Genomic DNA, 23,367 nt, shown 5'->3' on the forward strand with positions numbered 1-23,367 from the left:
TTGGGAAAGTGGAAGACACGTTTTTCAGCATAAAACGATATATAATAAAATAAAATACAATACAGGTTGATTTATATAAGTATGATTTAAAAAACGTTCGACGTGTTTTTCAACCTTTTTTGAACCCAACAATCTGAATCAAAAATAGAGAACGTAGCAGTTGCTGTGAAAAGTGCTACAACATAAATCGACGAAGAATAAACTGGGAACAAGAGGAAATTAAAAAAAATGCAAAAAGAAATAGAAACTCCTTCCTGAAATAAGACGGAATGCTATGAGTCTCATTTTCAATTCAAATCTTTTCCTTTCGGCTTTTCCCTTCAAGGGGTCGCCACAGAAAATTAGTGTCCAACATAGTAATTTACTCCTTTTCGCTAGATGGCGCTGTTTGCCATTCGTCAAATCACACGAAGAAGAACATAACACAAGTAGGAGCGGGAGCGAAGAAGAACAAGTTTGTAAACCCTCTCGTGCGGCCCCATGAAGCGAGTTTTAACCACCGTGCCTGCAATTTAGCTACCTGCTAGTTAGCTTGCTAGCTTCCACGGCTACACACCGTGAACCGGGCCGTGTTTTCTTTCACCGGCACCGCTAATGTTCTCCTCGTGTCTTCGTGTTGTTATTAACAACTCGCAAGATGGATATATTTGATTAACAAACGTAGCTTGAATTCGTTACTTTTCTAACTCTATGATTCCTCTTGCTAGTTAGCATCACTTATTAGGCGTGAAAATAAACGACCGTGAGGCCTATTAGGTCCTCGGTGTTTCCTGCCGAGATCTACCGTCTTTGCCGGTGACCTACGACAGCTGGAACATTTGCAATTGAAAGGTAACTCATCGATGTTTCTTTTTAGCTTTGCATGATCGTTGAGGTGGTTTGCAAATCGTTTTTTACTTTACAGTTGCTCAAGCGAGATGGAAGCTCCTCCAGTCACTGTGATGCCCGTTACCGGCGGCACCATCAACATGATGGAGTATCTTTTACAAGGTAAGATACATTCCCAGTCAGATGAAGAAATTAGAAATAGAAACTTAATGTATGCAAAATACGCCACGGATTATAAAAATACACCTCATAGTGGGAAACCATTTGTATTGATTGGTAAATTTGCTGGCAAAATAAACAGGAAGCATAAATAGATTCCCATGCTTTCAAACGATGCGAGCAAAATATGGTCAAATTCAGATAACTCGTGAAGGTTTTATTGGTATTTTTGGTTTACCTTGAAAATGTCACTCAAAAGCCAAATGTCAAGAACTGTTTGTGGATATGTAACAAGGCTGTGTTTTGGGGATATTGTGGGAACCATCCATGACACGTTTGCAATTTTGAACATCTACTTGATATTTCCAAGAAAATTGAATATTTTCAATGCCAATCTTAAAGTAGTAATCTGGAGTAAAAAAACAGAGTAATTAAAGTTAATATTTATATTTGTTATATTATTATTTAAGTGTTGTAAACTAAAAAAAACGAACAATTTCATGGCCAAAAGTGAGTGAGCAAATAAAAATGATGGTGCAATGGGTTTAAATGCCCAATTTTTACCGGCAGACAATGGCATGTTCCGCCTTACAAGCAGCCTGGAAGTTAATTAGAGCATGCGTTATAAACCAATCATGTTTTTTATTTTAAGCCCCAGAAAAAAAATCCATTTTGCGCAAAGGTGGCTGTCACGCGCATTTCCATCGTATTGCATCGAGCGAATGCGTTCATAGCCGATCACGGTGATTGACCTGCAATTGATCAGTGACCTCGCCCGGCCCCTATCTCACCATACCGCATTGCGTATGACTTCAGGAAGTGTGTTGGACCAGGCCCTGGAAAGCCTTTTGCATCGCCTGCGAGGCCTTTGCGACAACATGGAACCTTCCACCTTCACAGACCACGAGTTGGTTTATCTGCTGAAAGGCCAACAAGGCAACCCTTTTATCCTACGTGCCCGCCGTTCGCTTTCCCAACCCGCCTCCCCGTGGCACCTGCGCTACCTGGGGCAACCGGAGGTGGGTGACAAAAGCCGCCACGCCCTGGTGCGCAACTGCGTGGACGTGGCTGCCTCGCACAGTTTACCCGAGTTCCTCAACGAGATGGGCTTCCGCATGGACCACGAGTTTGTAGCCACGGGACACATTTTCCGCAAAGGCGCCATGAAAGTGGTGGTCAGCAAACTGTCCCGAATCCTCGTCCCGGGCAACACGGACAACACGGAGCGCCTGTCGCTATCTTACTTGGTGGAACTGAGCGTGTTGGCGCCCGCCGGACAGGACACCGTGTCGGAAGATATGCGCAATTTTGCCGAACAACTCAAACCTCTGGTACACCTGGAGAAGATTGATCCGAGTAAACAGAGACATTGATGGACATCCGTAGCCGTCACGGAAATTCCTCTCACATATTTTATTTTTCCATATTTCACAAAATGAAATACACTCCCAAGTTTGATCAAACAAACTTGTCCGTTTGATCTTTTTAAGGACGTTCCCAAAACTCGCGAGAAAAAAAAATGATGTTTTTGCACGCCAAAACAATCCATCTCGCAGTACTTTACAGCTTCTGTTGTTGTTAAAGCGCTATATAAATCAATATGTATTGTATTGTATTGTATTCATCGTAGCGGTATATAGACGAGAAGCCCGCCGTTCCCACTCAGGCTGTGATTCTCAACCGTCATTGAATCAAGGCGGCCAATGGAAACCATTCACACGTTTTTTTTTTTTTTTTTTATACACTTGCAGTACCTCAAACGGAATATATATTTTTTTGTTTTAACTCATTCACTGCCACACCATGTACAAAAATGTGTCCACTGCAGTGCCAGGGTTTTTGTCATTTTTACTCCAATTTCAGGACCCACAGTAGTTTTAGGACGACATAAACATTCAATTCAGCGTAACAAACCTTAAACTCTCTTCTTTCATCAGAAAAAAAATAGTTAATTCCCAAGTTATGGGTCTGGAGTTATCTGATTTTGAAATGAGGGCGGCTGTCCAAAATACAATGCAATATATACATATTGATTTATATAGCACTTTAATAACAGCTGAAGCTGTAACAAAGCGCTGCCACCTTGTGGAAGGAAAATAACACTGCCAGAGGTCTGACCAGCGCTTTATTATAAAGTACTTGTGATATTTTATGTTCTGCGACACATTTACATCCAAATATCTACACAAATGTCATTCAAATCAAAATATCCTGCGGCAAAAAAAATATTTGAAACACATTAAATATAAATTTTATATTTTGTCATGGATGCTAGCAGCGCTTTGAAAAAAAAGTCAGTCATGATGTAAAACTCACTCCTTATACTTAACTCATTCGCTGCCAGACAATGTGCAAAAATGTGTCCACTCCTGTGCCAGGGTTTTTGTCATTTTCACTCAAATTGCAGGACCCATGGAATTTTGACATTTAGGATACACAAACAATGCAACGTAAGAAATCTTAGACTCTCTTTTTTTTCACCAGAAAAAAAAGTGTTAATTCCTAAATTTTATAGGGTTGGCCTTATCTGAGCTTGAAATTGAGGCGGCTGTATAAAATACGATACAAATTGATTTATATAGCTCTTTAGCAACAGCTGAAGCAGCAACAAAGCGCTAATATGGCCAAAAGGCAAATGCTGCTCCCTCGTGGGAGGGAAAACATTGCCAGAGGTCTGATCAGCGCTTTATCTAAAATCAAAACCTTTTCTATTTCTTTCCTTTTCCTTTCATGACTTAGCTGCTGTGGCTTGTAAATTTATCCACTGCGAGACGAATAAAGGTGCATCCAATCTAAAACATTTTGTATATGGTTAGCATCCTTTGGTCAGTATGCATTATTCTATTTTGAAAAATCGTCATGTTCAATAAAGATTGAACTGTTGCAAATATAAGTTGCATTCTGTTTTGATGTTTGTTGTTTTTTTTTTTTATCGTGAAGTCTATGTCTCCAGCCTAGTAAGTCCCAAACGAAGAACCAGAACCAAAATTCAGTACCCGCATAATTGGGCAAGAATGGACCTTATTGCTAATTTCCTACTACAACTACAGTGATCCCTCGCTACTTCGCGGTTCACTTATATCAGTTTAAATGCATCCATTTGCTATCTATTTGGTATCTAGCTAGCTACCTAGCTGGCTATCTATTTGCTATCCGTTTGCTATCTATATGCTATCTAGCTAGCTCCCTAGCTGGCTATCTATTTGCTATCCATTTGCTATCTATTTGCTATCCATTTGACATATATTATCATTTGATATATATATCCATTTGATATATATTATCTAGCTGTCTATTCCCTATCTATTAGCTATCTTGCTAGCTAACTAGCTATGTAACTGGCTATTAGCTATATGGCTATATAGCTAGTTAGCCTACTGTCTAGCTGGCTATCTATTAGTTATCTGTTAGCTTGCTAGCTTTCTATCTATTTGAGTTACTTCTGGGTTGAGTGAACGCTGGCGCATGTGGTTGCCGCTGCTCACCTGCCGAAAAACTGATCCTGTGACTGTAAAGTGACCATGAGAGTTTTGAAATGCGCTTATAAATGAAATGTATTATTATTATTATTATTATTATATAACTATTTCACAGATTTTCATATGTCAAGGTTGGCCTTGGTCCCCAATATCCGCGAAGAACGAGGGATTACTTCACTGTTTAATAAACACAATGGACATTCCACACTTTGCACGCTAGGGGTCACTGTTGCTCCTCAATCCGGCTGTTTTACCTAATTGCTCTGCTTGACTCACCACCACAAATCATCTACAGGAGGTTTGGTTGCCATGGAAATAATTAGCTGTGAGATCTGCCCCCCTTCCCGTCCCCCCACCCACATACACTCTAATTAGCTTTCTCAATTGCTTAATGATACATAGACCTGTGAAAGCCTCTCTTTCTTCCCGTTCCACAAAAGCATTGATCCCCCCCAACCGCCTCCCCCGCCTGCTCATTGCACTGTTAACCCATTAGTGCCTCTTTCATGGGAACTTGAGCTGGGACTATTACACATGAAAGCTTTGCGTCTGCCTCAGGTTCTTCAGCACTTCACGCTGTGCTTCAAATTGGCCTCTCCCGCCAGTGTGTCAACATTATGGCCAATCTGCAGCGCGGCGACTGAAGTAACTAATGCACATCCTGTCAGTTGACATAATAATGCGGACAATAAGACATGAGTGCTTCTGATTATATCCATCCAGGAAGATGCATTCGGCGTGTAAAGGGGGGTCCGACGCTTTGGGTCGCTACATTACCGTATTTATTCGAGTATAACGCGCACACTTTGGTCCGACGTCTGTCCGTTGGAGTTGACCTAGCTGCAAATCACAGGTGAGGAGTGCAAACTTGCTGAGTTGCGGTTACAACGTCTTTGCGTATGCCGTCGCGGGTCGCTAAATTACCGTATTTATTCGAGTATAACGCACACACGTGTATATCGCGCACCCCTAATTTTCAATTAAAAATCGGTATAAAAATTTGTTTCACTTTTTCTTGTCTCAGACCAAGCATTGTAAGTGACAACACATGCGTCCATGATAAAAATCATTTACAATTGACAATGTAAACTTCTTCACTTTCTTTGGGTAACTGTATATCAATTAAAATATGAAGAGCGCTGAATAGAAACTCTGGATATTGGTAATTGTGCAAAACAGCAATGCTTAAAGGACAACCGACGCCTCCGGACAAGTTGTGTCCATAATTTGTAAAATGGCTTCAAATGACTTCTACTGAGCGTATTTTACAAAGAGTCACCGCATATAGCGATATTTTACGTTTTAAGACTCACACTGAATATTCCAGAAGTCTTGTTTTTGAGTTGGTGATGAGTCGTGACGTCACGTCACGGAAGGAACACCCCTGACCGAGAAAGGACACACTGTAGCAGTCCTTTCATCACGTCAATGCATTTTGCGGTACTTTGGTCTGAAAACTTCGTTTTGATGGCGAAATTAGGAGGAAAACACATTCCTGGTGTGTTCTACATACTTGGCAATAAAGATGATTCTGATTCTGATAAATAACGTGATGGTGCCTTTTTTGGGTGCAACATCCCCCCCCCCCCTCCATGCCTCAAAATGACACGGAATAAATTGTTTAATCGATTCCAAACATGTATGCTTTCCTCTTCAGAACCATTACTAAAAAATGGCAATTTATTCTCAACAACAACAAAAAAATAAATATTACCGACAAGAATGGTATTTTATCCCTGACACAAAAAATAGACATTTTATTCCTGACAAAAATGGCATTTTATTCTCTAATTATAGAATAGTTTTTCCAGCTTTTCTAGCGATGTTTGATATATGGTGGTCAATGAATCCAGATCATCTGGTGGATGTTTTCCAGCAAGCCGGGGGACCAAAGCGCGATGTTTCAGCTCGGCCTGAATTATGTATTAAAGAGGCAGATGCCTCCTTGCCGAAGGCTTTCTATGTCCGGCATGGGTACTCTACAGTTTCCTGGCTTTCTTCCACTTAAACTTGTGTTTAGCACAGTGCTCTTTGGTGATGAGCCCAACTCCCACTGCATCTCCACTCCGCATCGCTGGGAGAATGGAGGCCTCGCCGGGTTAATCAGTGTCTTGGCGTCGGGCCTATTCGGCTTTTGCGCACATAGCCTACCGTTGACATGTGCGAGGGAGGCCTTCAACTCACTGCCAGAGGCAATATGTGCTGAATGCTTTTTTTTTTGGGTGGAACTCTTGACTCGGGAGAGTGGCCCTCGCTCGCTCACTTTGGGCGGTGTCGCGATAAGAGTGTCGATATGCGTTTGAGGATCAATACACTGCGCACCGTCGTCGTTGCCGTTTCAGGTGTTGTTCTGGTGGGAGTTTGTCGCGCTACGGCTTCAGAACTACAGGGAAAATCAGGATGTTTGACATAATCGAGTGAAAACTCGATTCAGTCAAACCTCGGTTTTCGTCCAAAAAGTTCTGTTTTTTTTATGCCTCAATTCACAACTGAAAATTGGTTCTGAACCAAACTGAGTGCACCTGAATGCACCACTTCACTTTCTTGAGTCGCGTCTCATTGCGACCAAGGCATTATCCTCGTGTAGCGTGTTTGCATTGTATTGGATTGCATTAGCCTTTTATTAGCCTCGCAGTGGAGACATTGACATTTCACAGCAGCAAAGTGATGAAAGTAAGAGGAAAGGAAATGAAGAATTACTAAAACAAAATACAGGATCTGCTGTAAAGGCAGCCACTGTGCGGCGCCATCTCCAAGTCATAAAAACAAAAACAAAACAACAAATAATGTGACATAACACAAACGACACACTTTCTGTAACCTCTATGTATGAAGCAGTTCTAGATGAAAAAGGAGAGGATCAAAGTGTCCTTTTCACCGATCGATAAGGGACGTCATGGTGAAACGTGCACGTCTGCTACAAGCTAAATGTTAAAAGCATACATGAAGCTGTAGTATCCATTGACGAAAAGAGATTGTCTCACATAAATCCGCTTCAATTCCAAGCTGTGACAATTCCACATCGACATCGGCGCTGTGCGCTGACGCTGTTCAATCACAGTTAAAAAAAAAGCAGACATTAATTACATTAATTATACAGTGATACCTCAGCTTACGAACTTAATTGGTTCCCAGAAAGTGTGTGTAAGGCGAAAAGTGCGTCTGCCAAACATTTATTTCCCATAAGAAACCAATAAAATGAGAATAATCCGTTCCCAGGTCCCCATAAAACATAGTTTTCTACTAAGTAAGCTTTAAAACTACACAAAATATACCTTATTTTATTAATAATAAATGTGCTATTGTATTGTAATTAAAGAAATAAACTGTACTGTATAATAAAGTCGTTTTATTTCCCTTTGTGATAGTCGTTGATGTAGTTGTCTCTTAATGATATCCGAGTGAAGTTGGCGAGCTTTCTCTGCGATAATACCCTCACTCACACTGTCCCGTGCTAGCTGCTTTTCGTTAATCCAAATCAACAGAAATTTTTCAACCTCTTCTATTGCCTGAGATCACAGAAACACCTTTAGCCACACGTAGCAATGGTCGATTTAGCATACTAGTACTGGGACGCTAAGTCAGACAAACGCACACCTCGTTCGTGTTTCTCGATGATCTCCTTCTGCTCGACCATAATTTCGTTTTGTTTCCTCTTCGGCTGAACACTAGCCTGTGGTGGGGTCTTTTTCCATCCCATAATAGCAAAAGTACTCCACTTGATAACAAACCACGTATGCACTCAAGGAAAGTCCGTCACCGAGGCGCGCCGTCGAAAAGTAGTATACTGTTTAATGTTCGTAAGGCAAAAAGTTCGTAAACGAAAGCATTTGTAAGGTATCACTGTAATAGGAAATGTTTCGGTTTTTGACCTACTCGGTTTTCATACAGGTTTCTGGAATGGATTATGGTCGAAAACCAAGATTAGACTGTCCATGATAAACATCCGGCTGATGCCGAGATGATTTACCATGTGTATGCGTTTGATATTGGAATAACTGAGTTATCTTTGTTAACTTTAACTTTGCACTGCACTTAGGAAATGAACATACCAAACATTTCGCTAATCCGTTCGCTACAATCCGTTGAGCTCTTTCAGTTTTTTTTTTTTTTTTTTTTTTATAAATACGCCGGCACCTGCAGAATTTTGGATACACTCCCTTGGAACGCCATTTTTTTGCCGTTCCTCGGGCGTTTACCTCTTAAATGTAATTAATTAGCCTAGACAGCTAGCGATAATTAATCACATTCTGTTAGATCGAAAGAAACAAGCAGAGGAATCATTTACCTGCGTGTGCCTTTTCTTTCTTTATTTTACATTTCACCGCCGTCTTAATTAAAACTCTTGGCAGCCATCGCCTTTGTCGTCTCCCAGGCAAAATACACGAAGTTGGCAACGCGCATGACATGGCGTCCACGTCAAAAGGGGGTGGGATTGTACTGAAGGGGGGGCGGGGCAGGAAGTCTTTAAGTCATGTGGCGTTTGGCCAGCGTTGGAGGGCGTGGGGGACTGAAATCCGGCTTCACCTTCGAAGGAACGTCTTCAATTTTTTGGCTTGGATTCCTGTGTCATTGCGGGCTCCATATTCTTGTTAGTGTGTGGCTTGTGTGCTGGGAAGAAACCGCCATGGGAAAGAAAATGATGGGGAAGGACCAAAAAGGGGTAGCATTGGAGGGGTGGGGCTCTTCTGGTTCTAGACAGGCATCAAACTCCCCAGAGTGATCTTGCGGTTTCTTCAGCCTCCTTTTGTTTACCATCCCAGTGGGTCGGTTTTGCAGATATTACGTAATATAGTAAGGTTGTAAGGGGGGGTGCTGAAGTCTAAGAGACCAGGGTGGGATTTACAGAGATTCTAGACGTCCGCTATTTAGCTGAGTTCCGCTATTTTTTTTCCCCCGCCAACGTGATATTTTCTATTTTCATATAAAAGTTATTTTATTTCCGAATGTAACCGCTAAAACACAGGTGTCAAAATCAAGGCCCGCGGGCCAAATCCGGCCCGCCACATCATTTTTTTCCGGCCCGCGAAAGCAAATCAAACTTGTTAAATTTCATGATGATTGCTAAAATCTGAGCCAAAATGTCATATTTTTGGATGTCAACCACAATAAAAGTCATTATTCTTGACTTCAGATTTGAAAACGAGTTATTCATTAATTTGATGTGTGCTCTATATGTAATATTTGAAGGGATTTAAACATTCTAATGGGTTCCCCAAATTCATAACGGCCCTCGAGAGGAAACCATAACAACAATGTGGCCCGCGGCAAAAAATGACTTTGACACCCCTGCGCTAAAACATTTGTTTTGATGGGTGATTGGATGGTCAGAATGCGTAGTGCTTGAATCTGCATGTTTTTGTGTGTTTTCCTTGGGTGTAAAATACCACGCGATGAAACGAGAAAACAAGTATGCTCCCTTACCGCGCTTTTCGATAGTAAACTTGCGCGAAACATCGACGCATTTTTCGTAATGTAAAGATGTCGTGGAAGAGAGATATCCTACACAAAAACAATGAACTTCATTACTATCGATGCAGTAGTGTCCCATCTCAAAACCCACCTGTTTTAAAATCGCATTTTCTGTGTGGCTCTTTCTCTTGTTTCTATTTATAGCTGTATTTTATTTATTGTATTCTATTTGTGATTGTATTTTATTTATTGTAGTACCTATGCTTGTCTGTGACTGTAAAGTACAGTAAAGTCTCGTTATATCGATATCAGATATATCGATAGTCCCGGTTATATCGATCCTATTTCTATGCACGCACGGAGAAAATTACATGCAAACAGGGTCGGATATATCGATAGTCCCGGTTATATCGATATTTTTTCGGACTCCCTTGAATATCGATATAACGAGACTTTACTGTATATCAATTTTGTCAAAATTCGGCTCCCCCCTGAACCCAAACAGGGACTCCTTGACCCGCCCAGCTGATCTGTTTCATTTTCCTCTATGTTAATTTCCCTTGGCTGGGATGCCTGGATTAAAAAAAAAAAAAAAACATTTTTGGCGGGCCTTTTGCAAAAAGAATTCCACGGCGCTAATTGACAGGCTCAAAAGTTGCGCCTGGTTGATGCTGCAGCTCCCTCGCTTGTGGCCGGGGCGAGGTGATTACAAGGAACGCGCTGTTCCAGGATCAGCCGCAACGCCAGCCATGATTGTGGAATGTCTGGTATGGGGACGATGCCATTTAACACCCCTGAAAAAAAACAACAATTCACGGCTTTGGCCATCTCACTTTCTGACTCACTTGTTAGACTCTGACCAGATTTTTGTCACTCAAAAAAATGTAAATTCCAATTTAAAAAAATCTCACATTATATTGTGGCGTCAGTGTGCATGCGTCTTCAGGTGCGTGCGTATGTGTGAAAATGGGTCTTGCTGTAAAGTTCATGAATAAGTAATCAGCTTCCTTGCGGCAAGCACCAACAGAACAGGTGTGAGCGTGCGGGAAATACGCGGCAGACTGCAAAATAGCCTGAATCTAATCTTTCTGGCTGATTAAAGGTAACAAAAAAAAAAAAGCTACCGAACGCTATTCCAGCCACAAATAGAATCGTGTTCATATTCCGAATTATGGTTGCGACAGCTCTCACAGCTTTTATTTACCCAAGGCTGATTTTACATGAGCAAACAAAATTGTCACCTTTGGTCAAAATGTGGATTATTGCTTCTGCCATTTAATAAAAGTCATTTTTTTAAACTCATAATTTTGAGAGCAGTTTCCCAAAAATTGTCTTGCTGAAAAAAAAAATCCATTTAAGAATAAAGTTGCGGATAATAATCGTAAGGTTTTCCGAACGAATAAAAAGCGCTCAGTTATGATGATTGCTGAAAATTGTTTTTTCTTGTTTGGGTGCCGATAACGCGCTGGCCATGGCCTCTGGCAAGGTTTTTTTTTCCCCCTTCCACAAGGAGACAGCATTTGCCTTTTTTTTCAATGTTAGCGCTTTGTTCTAGCTTCAGCTGTTGTTAAAGCGCTATATCAACCAATGTATGTATTGCATTGTATTTTGGACAGTCCGCCCTCATTTCAAGCTCCGATAACTCCAGCCCCATATAATTTAGGATTTAGCTCTTTATTTTCTGATGAAAGAAGAGAGTTTCAGGTTTCTTATGCTGTGATAAATGTTGATGTAGTCCTAAAACGCAATATTCTGTGGGTCCTTGAATTTGAGTGATAATGACGAAAACCCTGGCACTGGAGTTGACACATTTTTTTTGCACATCGTCAGGCAGTGAATGAGTTAAAATTTGGAATTGGTGAAAGTTTGATAAGCGTGAACAGAACGAAGGTTCGATTTTGTCAAATTGACGCACAGTAGTGGCAACTACTGGTGAGGAGGAGTTAATGACACATTTTATTGTGTTATTTTTTTTTGCCTTTAGTATCGGTGTCTAGTATCAACAGTGTTTCCGCATTCCCATTAAATCTTGTTCTTGGCCATTATCGCCAAATTGTTAATTTTACTCTCTCATTACATCTCATTCGAGTGTACGACAAAGTAGACTAATTAACTTTTAATTCTCACCCGATGACCCGATTCTCGTATTATGTCGCGAAAATCGTTTTTCTTTTCCACTCTCTGAGGTGTTTAATTTTGATTTACTTAGATTGACTCAATACTTAATTCCTGATTTTGTTCGGGTTTTGTTTTTTCTTGCTGGGGTGCCGATAAAGCGCTGGCGAGACCTCTGGCAATTTTTCCATGTTAGGGCTTTGTTCCACCTTCAGCTGTTGTTAAAGCGCTATATAAATCAATATGTATTGTATTGCATTGTATTTTGGACAGCCGCCCTCTTTTCAAGCTCATATAACTCCAGACCAATATAATTTAGGTTTTAGGAATTAAGGTTTTTCTTTTTCTGATGAAAGAAGAGAGTCTAAGAGAGTCTCGTTTACGCTGCGTTAAATGTTGATGTAGTCATATAACTCAATATTCTGTGGGTCCTGGAATTCGAGTGACAATGACAAAAACCCTGGCACTGGAGTAGACACATTTTTTTGCAGATTGTCTGGCAGTGAATGAGTTAACACCCCCCCCCCCCCCCCCCTCCATAAATTCCTTTTTTTTTTTTTTTGTTTCTCTTTGGACCACCTGTGGCTGAAAGTGACCATGGTGTCTGCCTGGTATTGCATGGTATTGGAAACGGGGTGGGTGGTGGGGTCAAGACCCACCCCCCGCCCCCACCCCTCAGTCAACCAACCAGCAAGTCACACAGATCTCCGATCAGCCGTTTTATTTCCTTCCCCGTGGCGTGTGTCGTGGGCCATTTAATTTAGTTAACGACCCCATTTCACCTCACTCCCCCCCTCCCCCCCAGATTAAAAATCTAGGGTTACCTAATCTTCTTTAATCGCAGTTAAATCTGTCTAATCGCCATGGAAGATTACACTCGCCGCGCAAATAATCAACTGAGGTGAAACCTGTGGGGTCTCCAGTTCCCTTGTGGGGGGGGGGGTTAGTAGGGGGGCGGGGTCGTCATTTGGACTCTCCACACTCACCCTGGACACACGCTTGCAGTCACGCACATGGCACAAATCCTCTCATAGCATTGTAGCCAAACCCACCCTCACCCACTCCCCATTTACTAGATGAGCCTTTATTCGTCTCCACAGTGGAGAAATGTACATTTCACAGCAGCAAAGTGATGAACGGAACAGGAAAGGAAAGGAAGAAGTAGAAAAACAAAATACAGGAGCTGCTGTAAAGGCAGACACTCTGGCGACGCCATCTTGATGTCAAAATTATTATTATTATTATTATTATTATTATTATTATTATTATTATTATTACAGTAAAGTCTCGTTATATCGATATCGGATATATCGATAGTCCCGGTTATATCGATACTATTTCTATGCACGCACGGAGAAAATTACATGCGCGCAGGGTCGGATATATCGATAGTCCCGGTTATATCGATATTTTTTTCGGACTCCCTTGAATATCGATATAACGAGACTTTACTGTATTATTATTATTATTATTATTATTATTATATTTTTTAAGGTCAGTGTTCTGTGGGTCCAGCGGTTTGGGTGAGGATGACAAAAACCCTGACACTTGATCCTTGACTCTGACACATGTGCTCAAGAACATTCACCAAAAATGCACACATAAATCATAATACGACCACACATTTCTAATCTCGCTTTTTTTTAGCACACTAATGACTTTATTGTGGCTATCCAGCTGTCTATCTGGCTAGCTATCTAGCTATTATCAATATATTAGCTAGCTTTCTATCTATTTGAGTTACTTCCGGGTTGAGTGAACGCTGGTGCGTGTGGCTGCCGCTGCTCACCCACAGAAAAACTTATTCTGCATGTGACTGTAAAGGGACCTTGACAGTTTCAAAAGGGGCTTAGAAATGAAATGTATTATTATTATTATGATTATTATTATTATTGTAAGGCGCTTAGAAATTAAATGTATTATTATTATAAAGACTAACCAAAAAAAAACAAATAATGTGACAAGGTTTTCAAAATATTTTTATTTTTAATATTTGACATATTTCATGTTATTCCACGATACCCCAACTTTTCTTTAGCATTACATGTATTTTTAAATACCAGCATTTAAATTGTCTTTTTATAGCTTCACAATCATTTTTGAAACCAACAAAAATAACAAACCTAACATTCATATCAACATTATTGCAATTACAGTAATCCCTCATTTATCGCTGTTAATGCCGACCGGGACCACCCGTCACAGACAAAAAACAGCAAAGTAGCGAAACCTACATGTATTGAAAAAAATATATAAGGCAAAATTTAGTGAACTTATGCATGCATGAGTGGGAATTGTAAACAAATTCCATCTCTCGTATGTATTTATATTTAGATTTTTTTTATACAATGTTTTCAGCAGAAGTCATGATTGGGCGTGGAAACTGGCATACACAAAGCAACGCTCAGCATAACGAACACACACTCTGCCATGCTTTTTTTTTTTTTTTTTGAGAGAGAGAGAGAGAGAGAGAGAGAGAGAGAGAGAGAGAGAGAGAGAGAGAGTAGGGGTGGGGGGAGTCATGGGGGTCTCAATACGACCACGATGGGGAGCGTATTGATTTCCTGAGCGCACTTCACAATTGACGGCATCTCTCGCCTCGCACTCCACGCACCTTTCCTACGCATTCATTTACGGACGACGTGCGCGCGTGTGTATGTCATCTCAGCGTTTCATTGACATTTTTTTCATTTTTGGGAGGGGGGGGGCAAGTGGACGTCTGTTTTTTTTTCACTCTCTCTCTCCTTGTTGCCTGGGAATCCACCGCTTCGTCACGCCTCTTTATTCCAATTGCAGACGTTGGTGCGGCCCCGACGACTTTGCTTCATCGGAAAGATTGAATAATTCACGTTTACAATCACGCCTCGTCGCCCCCCCACCCCACCCCTTAACCGGCGACCCCGCCCTCCCTTGGGTGATCCTTCTCCTGCCTTTCTCCGTCCGTACCTTCCCGGTGTCTCCTCGGTGGATTTATCGACCCTCAAAGCTGCGCACGCATCTCGAATATCATCTGTTGCTGCCGCCGCCGGAGGAGAATCGATGCCGGCATCTTGGACGAGCTGATCACAAAAAAAAAAAGAAGGGGGGGCGTTTGGGCTAAAATGGACGAAAAGGTGTTGTTACTTTTATTGCTGCTGCTGTCTTTGCACGCGACGATGAGCCCGCTGCTGTGATTCGATTCATCATGCTCGGTCTATGCCGACGACCCCCCCTCCCTCGTTGATTCCACACCGTGGAAGTTGAAGAGCGCCGCGTGAGAAATTTCGCCGTGAAGTGATCCAGCGAGACGCGGAGAACCTTTCCTCACCCCTTCTTCAGACCCCCCCCGCCCAAAAAAAAAACCAATAATAACGTGGATGTATCGCCAACCCCACGCCCCCCATTTTTGATTTCACCCACTCGCCACGCAAATGTTGATGATGGAGGACGACGAACTGGACGCTCATCAGGTTGATTCGGATTTCGAGCCTCAAAGTCGGCCTCGCTCGTGCACCTGGCCGCTACCCTGCCCGGAGGATTTCCACGAGGTCAGCGGGGGGCTCCCGTTAGCCGGCATCAAGGTGGAACCGGAGGACGTGCCGGCGTGCCGAGCCGGGCTGCTGGCGGGCGGCGCGACGGGAGAGCTCAAACATCCCACCGGAGCTCCGGCGGCACCGGCGTCGAGCGGCGCCTCGCACCCGTGCCTGGACGCCGGCGGCCCGCTCCGCAAAGCCAAGTCGTCGCGGAGGAACGCGTGGGGGAACCAGTCGTACGCGGATCTCATCACCCGCGCCATCGAGAGCACCCCGGAGAAGAGGTTGACCCTGTCGCAGATCTACGACTGGATGGTCCGCTTCGTGCCCTATTTCAAGGATAAAGGAGACAGCAACAGCTCGGCTGGGTGGAAGGTAAGCCGACGCCGCCGTGCCGGCTCGCCATGCCTTTGTTACACGTCCGCCGAGCGAGCGACGCGATAAGGGGGTGGTGGTGAGGGGGTTGTGAGTGGAGCTCAAGCGCGCACGGCACCACGCGTAAACTCGTCCCGGTTCATTAAAGTTGCCAATCATCCTAATCGATCATCGATGGTTGATTGACTTGCGAATTGGAGAGTCGCCGCTTTGGCAGCGTGCGGGTCAAACCAGGCTGGCTCTTCACTTGAAGTGGGGTGTGGGGGGAGGGGGGTAAAAAAAAAAGTCAATCGGGGCTTCTTAAGTGTTGTATGGTTGATACTGTTGAATTGAGGACCCGCCCCCAATTCCCCTGCCCGCTCCCTCCTCCTCGAATAACCCCCAATTTGTAAATTGATATTCATGCTGTTACATTCAGGATCACTTTCAGATTTTTTTTGTCTTCAAAACACCATTATTGCTTTTTGACAAATTAGTTGCACCCGTTTTTGCTGTATCCCCCCCCCCCCCCCCCCCCCCCAAAAAAAAAAAAAAAAGATGACCACAGCAGGTCTTCAGAACTATGACAAAAAGACACCAAATTTGGGGGTGATTTTTTTGGGCCCCTTAATATAAAATCAGCACAAATAAACCAAATACGTGTTTAGGAATCAAAATTCCTGCCATCAAAGTGCCCAAAGCATACCAAACTACAGTACGGTTGTGTATTCGTACTTTTTAGGGGTACATTCAAGCACATAAACGTTTTGTGGTGCATCTCAAGATGAAAAAAATCGATTATAAGCACCCAATGACAAGATTTTGTTAAGAAATATATTTTTCTTAAATGCAATTAACACAGTCTATAAAAACAACTATTGGAAAGTTTTTGGGATGAGGCAATAAGGGGGAATTCAAACCTTTTTGTGGTACACGTAATTAACTCATTCACTGCCAGACGTGCAAAAATGTGTCCACTTCAGTGCCAGGGTTTTGGTCATTATCACTAAAATTCAAGGACCTACAGAATATTAAGTTTTAGGACTATGTAAACATTCAGTACAGCGTTAGAAACTTAGACCACAGGTGTCAAAGTCAAGGCCTCGGGGCCAAATCCGGCCCGCCACATCATTTATTTTCGGCCCGCGAAGGCAAATCAAACTTGTGAAATTCCATGATGCTTGCTAAAATTCTAACCAAATGTTTATATTTTTTGGATGTAAACCGCAAGAACAGTCATTATTCTTGACTTCAGATGTGAAAATTTGTTATTCATTAATTTGTTGTGCGCTCTATATGTAATATGTTGAGGGGATAAAACATTCTAATGGCTTCCCTAAATTCATAACAGCCCCAGAGAGGAAACTATAACTACAATGTGGCCTGCGGCAAAAAAATGACTTTGACACCCTGCCTTAGACTCTCTTCTTTCACGCGAAAAAAAACGTTACTTCCTAAATGATATGGATCTGGAGTTATCTGAGCTTGAAGTGGGGGCGGCTGTCCAAAATACAATGCAATACATACATATTGATTTATATAGCGCTTTCACAACAGCTGAAGCTATAACAAAGCGCTAACATGGACAAAAGGCAAATGCTGCCCTCTTGAGTAAGGGAGAACATTGTCAGAGGCCACGGCCAGCGCTTTATCGGCACCCAAGCATTAAAAACCAAAACCCGAACAAATTCGGGAATGGCGCTCTACATCATATTGTCCGTTGCCGAATAAATTCATGAATCGCAGTGAATGAGTTAAGATCAAGTCAAATACTGACCACTTTTTCCCCCACTGTAGGTAAACTTTACCCTATACAACTCAAGTCAGAAAAATGATTGTAAAAATAAAAGAAGAAAAAACAAGTGGTCGCAGTTGCATAAGTGCGCACACCCTCTTTTAATTAAGGGCACCGCTGTGTGCAGAATTTAATAATAACATTCAAACTTAGATGAACTTGAACCTCACACACACCTGCCATCATTTTAAGTGCCTATGATTCACCTCCCCACCCCCAGTAAAATGAAGCTATTCTGAACTTTAAAAAAAGCCTCTTATATTTCAAAACGTTGGTAGGAAGTGATGACAAAGTCCAACAATTTTTTTTCGGTCAGCTGCTTGTCGTTGAATTTGTAGGCTTACATGCCCCCCCCCCCCTACCTCCCCCTGTGTACGACTTCCCTGCACCTGATACACTTGGAACATGTCCTCTTTTGCTCTGCTGAGGTATACAAACTCTTACCTAGGTGTCCAACTAATTAGTCCCACGAGGTCCATTTAGCGCAGACGACACCGAGAGGCCTTTTTTTCCGCTGTTACCTTCTCTTTGTGACAGTGCACACTGTCAAGTTAATGGCGATATTTTCACGTATCACCGTTTTGGAGTAGCCGCTCTCATGTTGGCCTCTTGAAACCAATGAGAGTTCGTACTTGTAAATGGGAGGGGGTCAGCTGCCCACAGTGTGTAAATATTGAAAAGAATGATGAGAACTGAGCATACATACCGCTGCCAACACATCTATCTGGACGGGAGCCTAGAATACCTTCACCCCGTACACCCTGCCACCCCTTACCTGCAACCCTCACCCCCCCTCAGACATATGCCCGTTTTATCACCCAGTACTTGGCCAGTCTCCCCTCACCCGCGACCGTTTGAGGACACTCAAGGGAAAGGTCCGCGATCTTTCGCGAAAGATCGCTCACCTACCCGAGCGCCGATCTCTTGTCACATTTGCATTTGAATGGAGTCGCCCTTTTTTTCGATGGCCATGCGTGAGAAACCGGTCTGTGGGTGCATTGTCAGGGTTGTTGGCATTCCTTGTCAAATACTTGACATGATATCTGGGTTTGTCGGATATCCTTGGCTATAAAGCGGGATTTAGCTCTGGCCGCCTCCTCTCCTCGCTAATCTCATTATTGAACATGTATTCATATGCCCGTTGCTAAATTTATCCCATGGAGCTGTCACGTTGTCCCATTATTACGTCTTCCAGGCGTGTCACGCAAACGCTACAATTGTACCGCGTGTCCATTCATTTCTTTCTTTCACCTCCCTCGGATGGGATTTGGTATTTTTCTGTATTTTTGTACGTCGCATAAGGGCAGAAGCCAGTCGCCGCTCGACGGTGGAGACAACACACACCTGACTGACACTTTAATCCTACCCCTATTAAAGTGAACTGCGCTAAGGCGCGTCTCCAGGTCGACTTGGGTCCGTACTACGTAGCAGGTAACTTCTTAACCCGCACAGGCACGACCTTTAGAGCTTAAGTGACTTGCTATTTATGCAACGGCAAATGAAGGGGTTGGTATGAGGTGGTGGCGGGTTATTCCAGTCCACGGTCCAGACAAGGGGCCCGTTGCAGGTAATGACGGTGGGGGGATTAGCTAAGACGTTTAAAGCAGCCTGGCGTAAGGCGTGAGTGGCCGTCGCGTGGTCACATGCGGCGACTCGAGGGTCCAGACAAACAGGAAGTGGTATCCACATGGACACGGTGTCCAAAAAGTCTTGTTTGCGACATAACTAGCCTACCCGATAGGAAGGTTTTTGAAAAAGAACTTGGATCTGATCAGTGATGCTTTTAATCAGATTGCATTTGAAAAAAAAAGGCATTCCAAAGATGTACTTAGCATCAACAAGCTAATTTGAACTAGTTTTCCCATTGTAGCTGACAATTTTGGTGTTTTTATTCAGATGGGATGATTCCTTTTAGCAGAGCTGTGAAAGAGCATTTACCGCAAGCAAAACGTTAGCTTCTGCATGAACACAGATTCTCTTTCTGATGTGTGGGGAGCACATAATTGTCAGGAAGCTGCTGATGAAATAAAATGAAATGAAGTGCTATAGCTTGGCTGTTTGCGTGGGAGGTGGCTCGGCGGTTGTACGTCCAACTGAAAGCGAAGCAACCACTCGGGACAGCGTATCAAAACTCGACTATATGAAATGGTACGGTGGGTGGGGTTGGGGGTGGTCCTCAAAGGCCTTAATTATTCCCGCCGTGAGTCACGGCGGGACAGAGGCGACGTTGGCGGGATCAGGATGCCAGACCTGGGCTATACCTAGACACCGCCATTAAGCTCCTATAAATACCTGATGGCTTCTGACTTCTTGGAAGGCTACAGCATCCTCAGGGTCATGACTTCCCAATTACCTTCTTACAGGAGGGAGTTTAGGAAGCGTTGTGCACTTTTGAACCTTTCCTACGCCTCCCAGCTGTACTCGTCACCACCGCAGGGGAGATTAATTGGCCCTTTTATTGTCGGATGCCCTAAAGTTGAGCGGTAATCCGATCTGCTCTCATGGTTTCTGTGGTGTGTTTATTTTCAAGATGATGTCGGAATACCAACCGCCGAGGTAGTCTGCATGCTAGGGAAAGCCAGCGTGGTCTGATTTGCCATATTGTACTGATCACAAAGACAAAAAGACATTACGGAATTATGAAACACACAGACCAGTGACTTTCAAACCAAATAATGACGTTGTATGATTTTAAAACAGGCATGCGTACATGTAGGGACTGGCTCACCGATTAAAGGAACATACGAAACCCGTTCTAGTTAGATTCATTTTGTAACTACATTTTCAACTCAAAAAACTCAATTACAAATCATCTTTTGCCATTGAAATGAATGGAAAGGCCATTAATCTGTTCCAAGCTTCACTCCCAACCCCCTAAACATAAACACTCATCTTCAATTTTTTGTTAGCTTGTATGTCGACGTCACTTGTATCTCAAGGCTTTGAATCCCTAACTCCTAAAAATAACCCACCCATCCCAGATTTTTTTTGGGTTGTCTTGTATATCGGAGTTACTTGTATCTCAAAAGAACTTTTGTACATTTATTTATTCAGCCTTTACTTTTTTATGTAGGAATGGCAACATAGAACAGATACTTATTTGGAGCCGGACCCGAATGCTATCAGAAGAGTAAAACAAAACAAAATAGTTTGGGGGTTTGCATGATCTCCGCCCATGCCTGAGTGGCTTTTCTCCGGGTGCTCAACCGACCTTCCAAAAACATGCCTGGCAGGCTGATTGAACTGTCCTGATGTGAGACTGTGTGCATGGATGTTTTTTTTTTTTTGTCACTGTGTCCTCTACGAATGACTTGCAACCAGTTCAGGGTGTCCCCCGCCTAGCTTTTGGAGGCATCTGCAGGTGAATTGGAACGCTCGACGCACGGAAAGAAGCACTTGTCAGTTACAGCCAACCGTCACATTGTGCCTTGTTTATTTGTCTCGTTTGTGGGGGTGGGGGGTTTGCAGAGGGAGGGTCTGTCTCCTTCTATAGGCGTATGCCCTGCGCTGGCGTGATTGGCCTGACAGCGTGTCAGCGCACAAGACGTTGAGAGCGTCGTTTTCTCCCCTCACTTGTTCAATGGTGGGATTGCGATGGGACTGGATGGATTTGTTGCCGCGATTGTGGCCCCAAGGTACAGAGAAATTCATTTAGGGCGTCACATCGTATCGTCAGGGTCGGCGTCGGCCATTAATGTATATGTCAGGCATCGTGTAGGATGCGTAATGATGTAGAAATCCATGGCATTCGTCAGTCCTTCTGTTGTGGCAGTGTGGGTGTTTTTACCAACACTTGGGAGTCGATTGGAGGAGAGGGGGGGGGGCGGTCCGTTCATCCAATTGGAAACCCTGACAGACAGATGCTGAAACAATTGTATTTTATTTATTGTATTCTATTTGTGATTGTATTTTATTATAGTACCTATGCTTGTCTGTGACTGTAATGTGTCATTGAGAGCTTTGAAAGGCGCTTAAAATGAAAGGTATTCTTCTTCTTCTTCTTCTTCTTATTATTATTATTATTATTATTATTATCATCATCATCATATAAGCCCTAAACATACATTATATACAAAATATAGCACTGAAGCAACTTACGAACAAATTCTTTGTGTGTATTTGTGTGTGCTATGGGTCCTCTTGATGTGCAAGCTTGTGTCACTTGACGATTGGCTGGAGAGACTGGAAACTATCCGAGACATCAGCTGATTCATATTTTATCCCGCCGTCTTGGCTCAGGGGAGCCAAGTAATTTGAGTGTGACACCCCCCACCACCACCTCCACAACACACACACACGGTTAAAATGACAACATATGATACATATTAGGCAGATTTACTGTATGTGTCGGCATTATGAACACCTTACGTCTCCCGTCGAACTCTCGCATTGCTAGCCACATTAAATTTGTGACAATGTCGGAGTTGCCGGTCGGATTCCAAAATGCACGATGCCATCACCCCCCCCCCCCTCCCCTTACCACCCTTCCTTCGCTGGCGCCAACCTTCCCTCAAAGCCTTCAGGCAGTTCATTTCTCACTGAAAATGATTAATGTACATGCAAATTAGTGAAAGCATGGGCACGCATTCAAATTCGGTAGACAGCAATCACCGTTCGGGGGGTGGAGGTTGGGGTACAGAATGTAAAACAATGCAAATTTGCCCACTTTGCAATTTCCTTCCATCAGTTGTCTTTGATTTTTGATCTTTCATCACTGCCGTAAACCATCCGTTACGATTAGTGATGGGAATTCCAGCTCTTTTCAGAGAGCCGTTTCTTTTGGCTCAGCTCACTAAAAAGATCCGGCTCTTATGACTCCCAAATGGCTCCTCAGTTTGTTTGTTTGTTTGTTGTTGTTAAATTAACTAACTACCAAAAATCATGTAAAATTATGTGAAAAATGAATTACGCATGTAAAAAATATACTACATCAAATATTTTTATTTATATGGCTTGATTTATAGGTGCACAGAGAGCATCTACTTTCACTTTCCCTGTGGTTACTCTGGTCTGATGATCAGCTGTCACTAATTTGCTTTTCATCTGGTCTGATGATCAGCTGTCACTAATTTGCTTTTCATATTAATAATGCTATCATACCAACTAGTAAACAATATATTAATTGAATAATAATAACAACATAATGTGATAACATTTGTCCACCTGTCAACCCTAATGTCCCCCCTCCCCCCTTCTCATCACTGCTGCATGTGTCTAATTCTCCCCTCCCTCCTCTAACACGGATATCGACCAATCACGTGCGGCTTTAACCGAAGACTGGGAGCGGGGAATAGAGGACAAAAAAAGTCGGCTCCCATTTCCGACTCCTTGTCAGGAACCTGCTCGTTTCGTTCACTTCAACGATACGCTCTAAGAACCGGCTCGTTTGCGAATGACACGTCACGAGTGACGATGCCGCCATTATTCTTTGTTTTTTTTGGGGGGCGGGTGCAAAGTGCACGCCGGGCGAGGAATCGTTTGCCGAGAAGCGCTGTGGCCTCGGGACTGAGAACAGGCAAGACAAGCCTAAAGCAGTACGCCTACTCTAATCTAAGAGGAAATCTCATATCGCACATTATCTGGGAGATAATAGGATAACAATGGCGGATTTCCCCTCCGCTCACCTCCCTTGAGCTGCCGGGGCTTTTGGAGCACAACACAAGAGGGATGAGTGCGTCAAGTTCACAATTCGACAGGCTTGAACTAATTTAGA

General features: G+C 43.0%; 2 protein-coding genes across 2 annotated transcripts in view; both read left to right on the forward strand.

Annotated features, from left to right (window-relative positions):
* The first annotated feature begins 453 nt into the window (after positions 1-453).
* med18 (mediator of RNA polymerase II transcription, subunit 18 homolog (yeast)) lies at positions 454-3,884 on the forward strand. The gene is made up of 3 exons (XM_088998036.1): positions 454-831; positions 905-990; positions 1,804-3,884. The coding sequence occupies exons 2-3, from the start codon at positions 918-920 to the stop codon at positions 2,358-2,360; spliced, it is 630 nt and encodes a 209-aa protein (XP_088854162.1). The 5' UTR covers positions 454-831; positions 905-917; the 3' UTR covers positions 2,361-3,884.
* Positions 3,885-14,513: 10,629 nt separating this feature from the next.
* Positions 14,514-23,367, forward strand: part of LOC148897048 (forkhead box protein O6-like) — a 61,471-nt gene continuing 52,617 nt past the window's right edge. Inside the window, exon 1 of the mRNA XM_088998174.1 lies at positions 14,514-15,880. Coding sequence (XP_088854300.1) covers positions 15,404-15,880 — 477 coding nt within the window. The 5' untranslated portion in view covers positions 14,514-15,403. The remainder of the gene's footprint in view (positions 15,881-23,367) is intronic.

The sequence above is a fragment of the Hippocampus bargibanti genome, linkage group LG06 (genome assembly GCF_051943395.1).
Source record: "Hippocampus bargibanti isolate YZ-2025 linkage group LG06, ASM5194339v1, whole genome shotgun sequence".
Lineage (NCBI taxonomy): Eukaryota > Metazoa > Chordata > Actinopteri > Syngnathiformes > Syngnathidae > Hippocampus > Hippocampus bargibanti.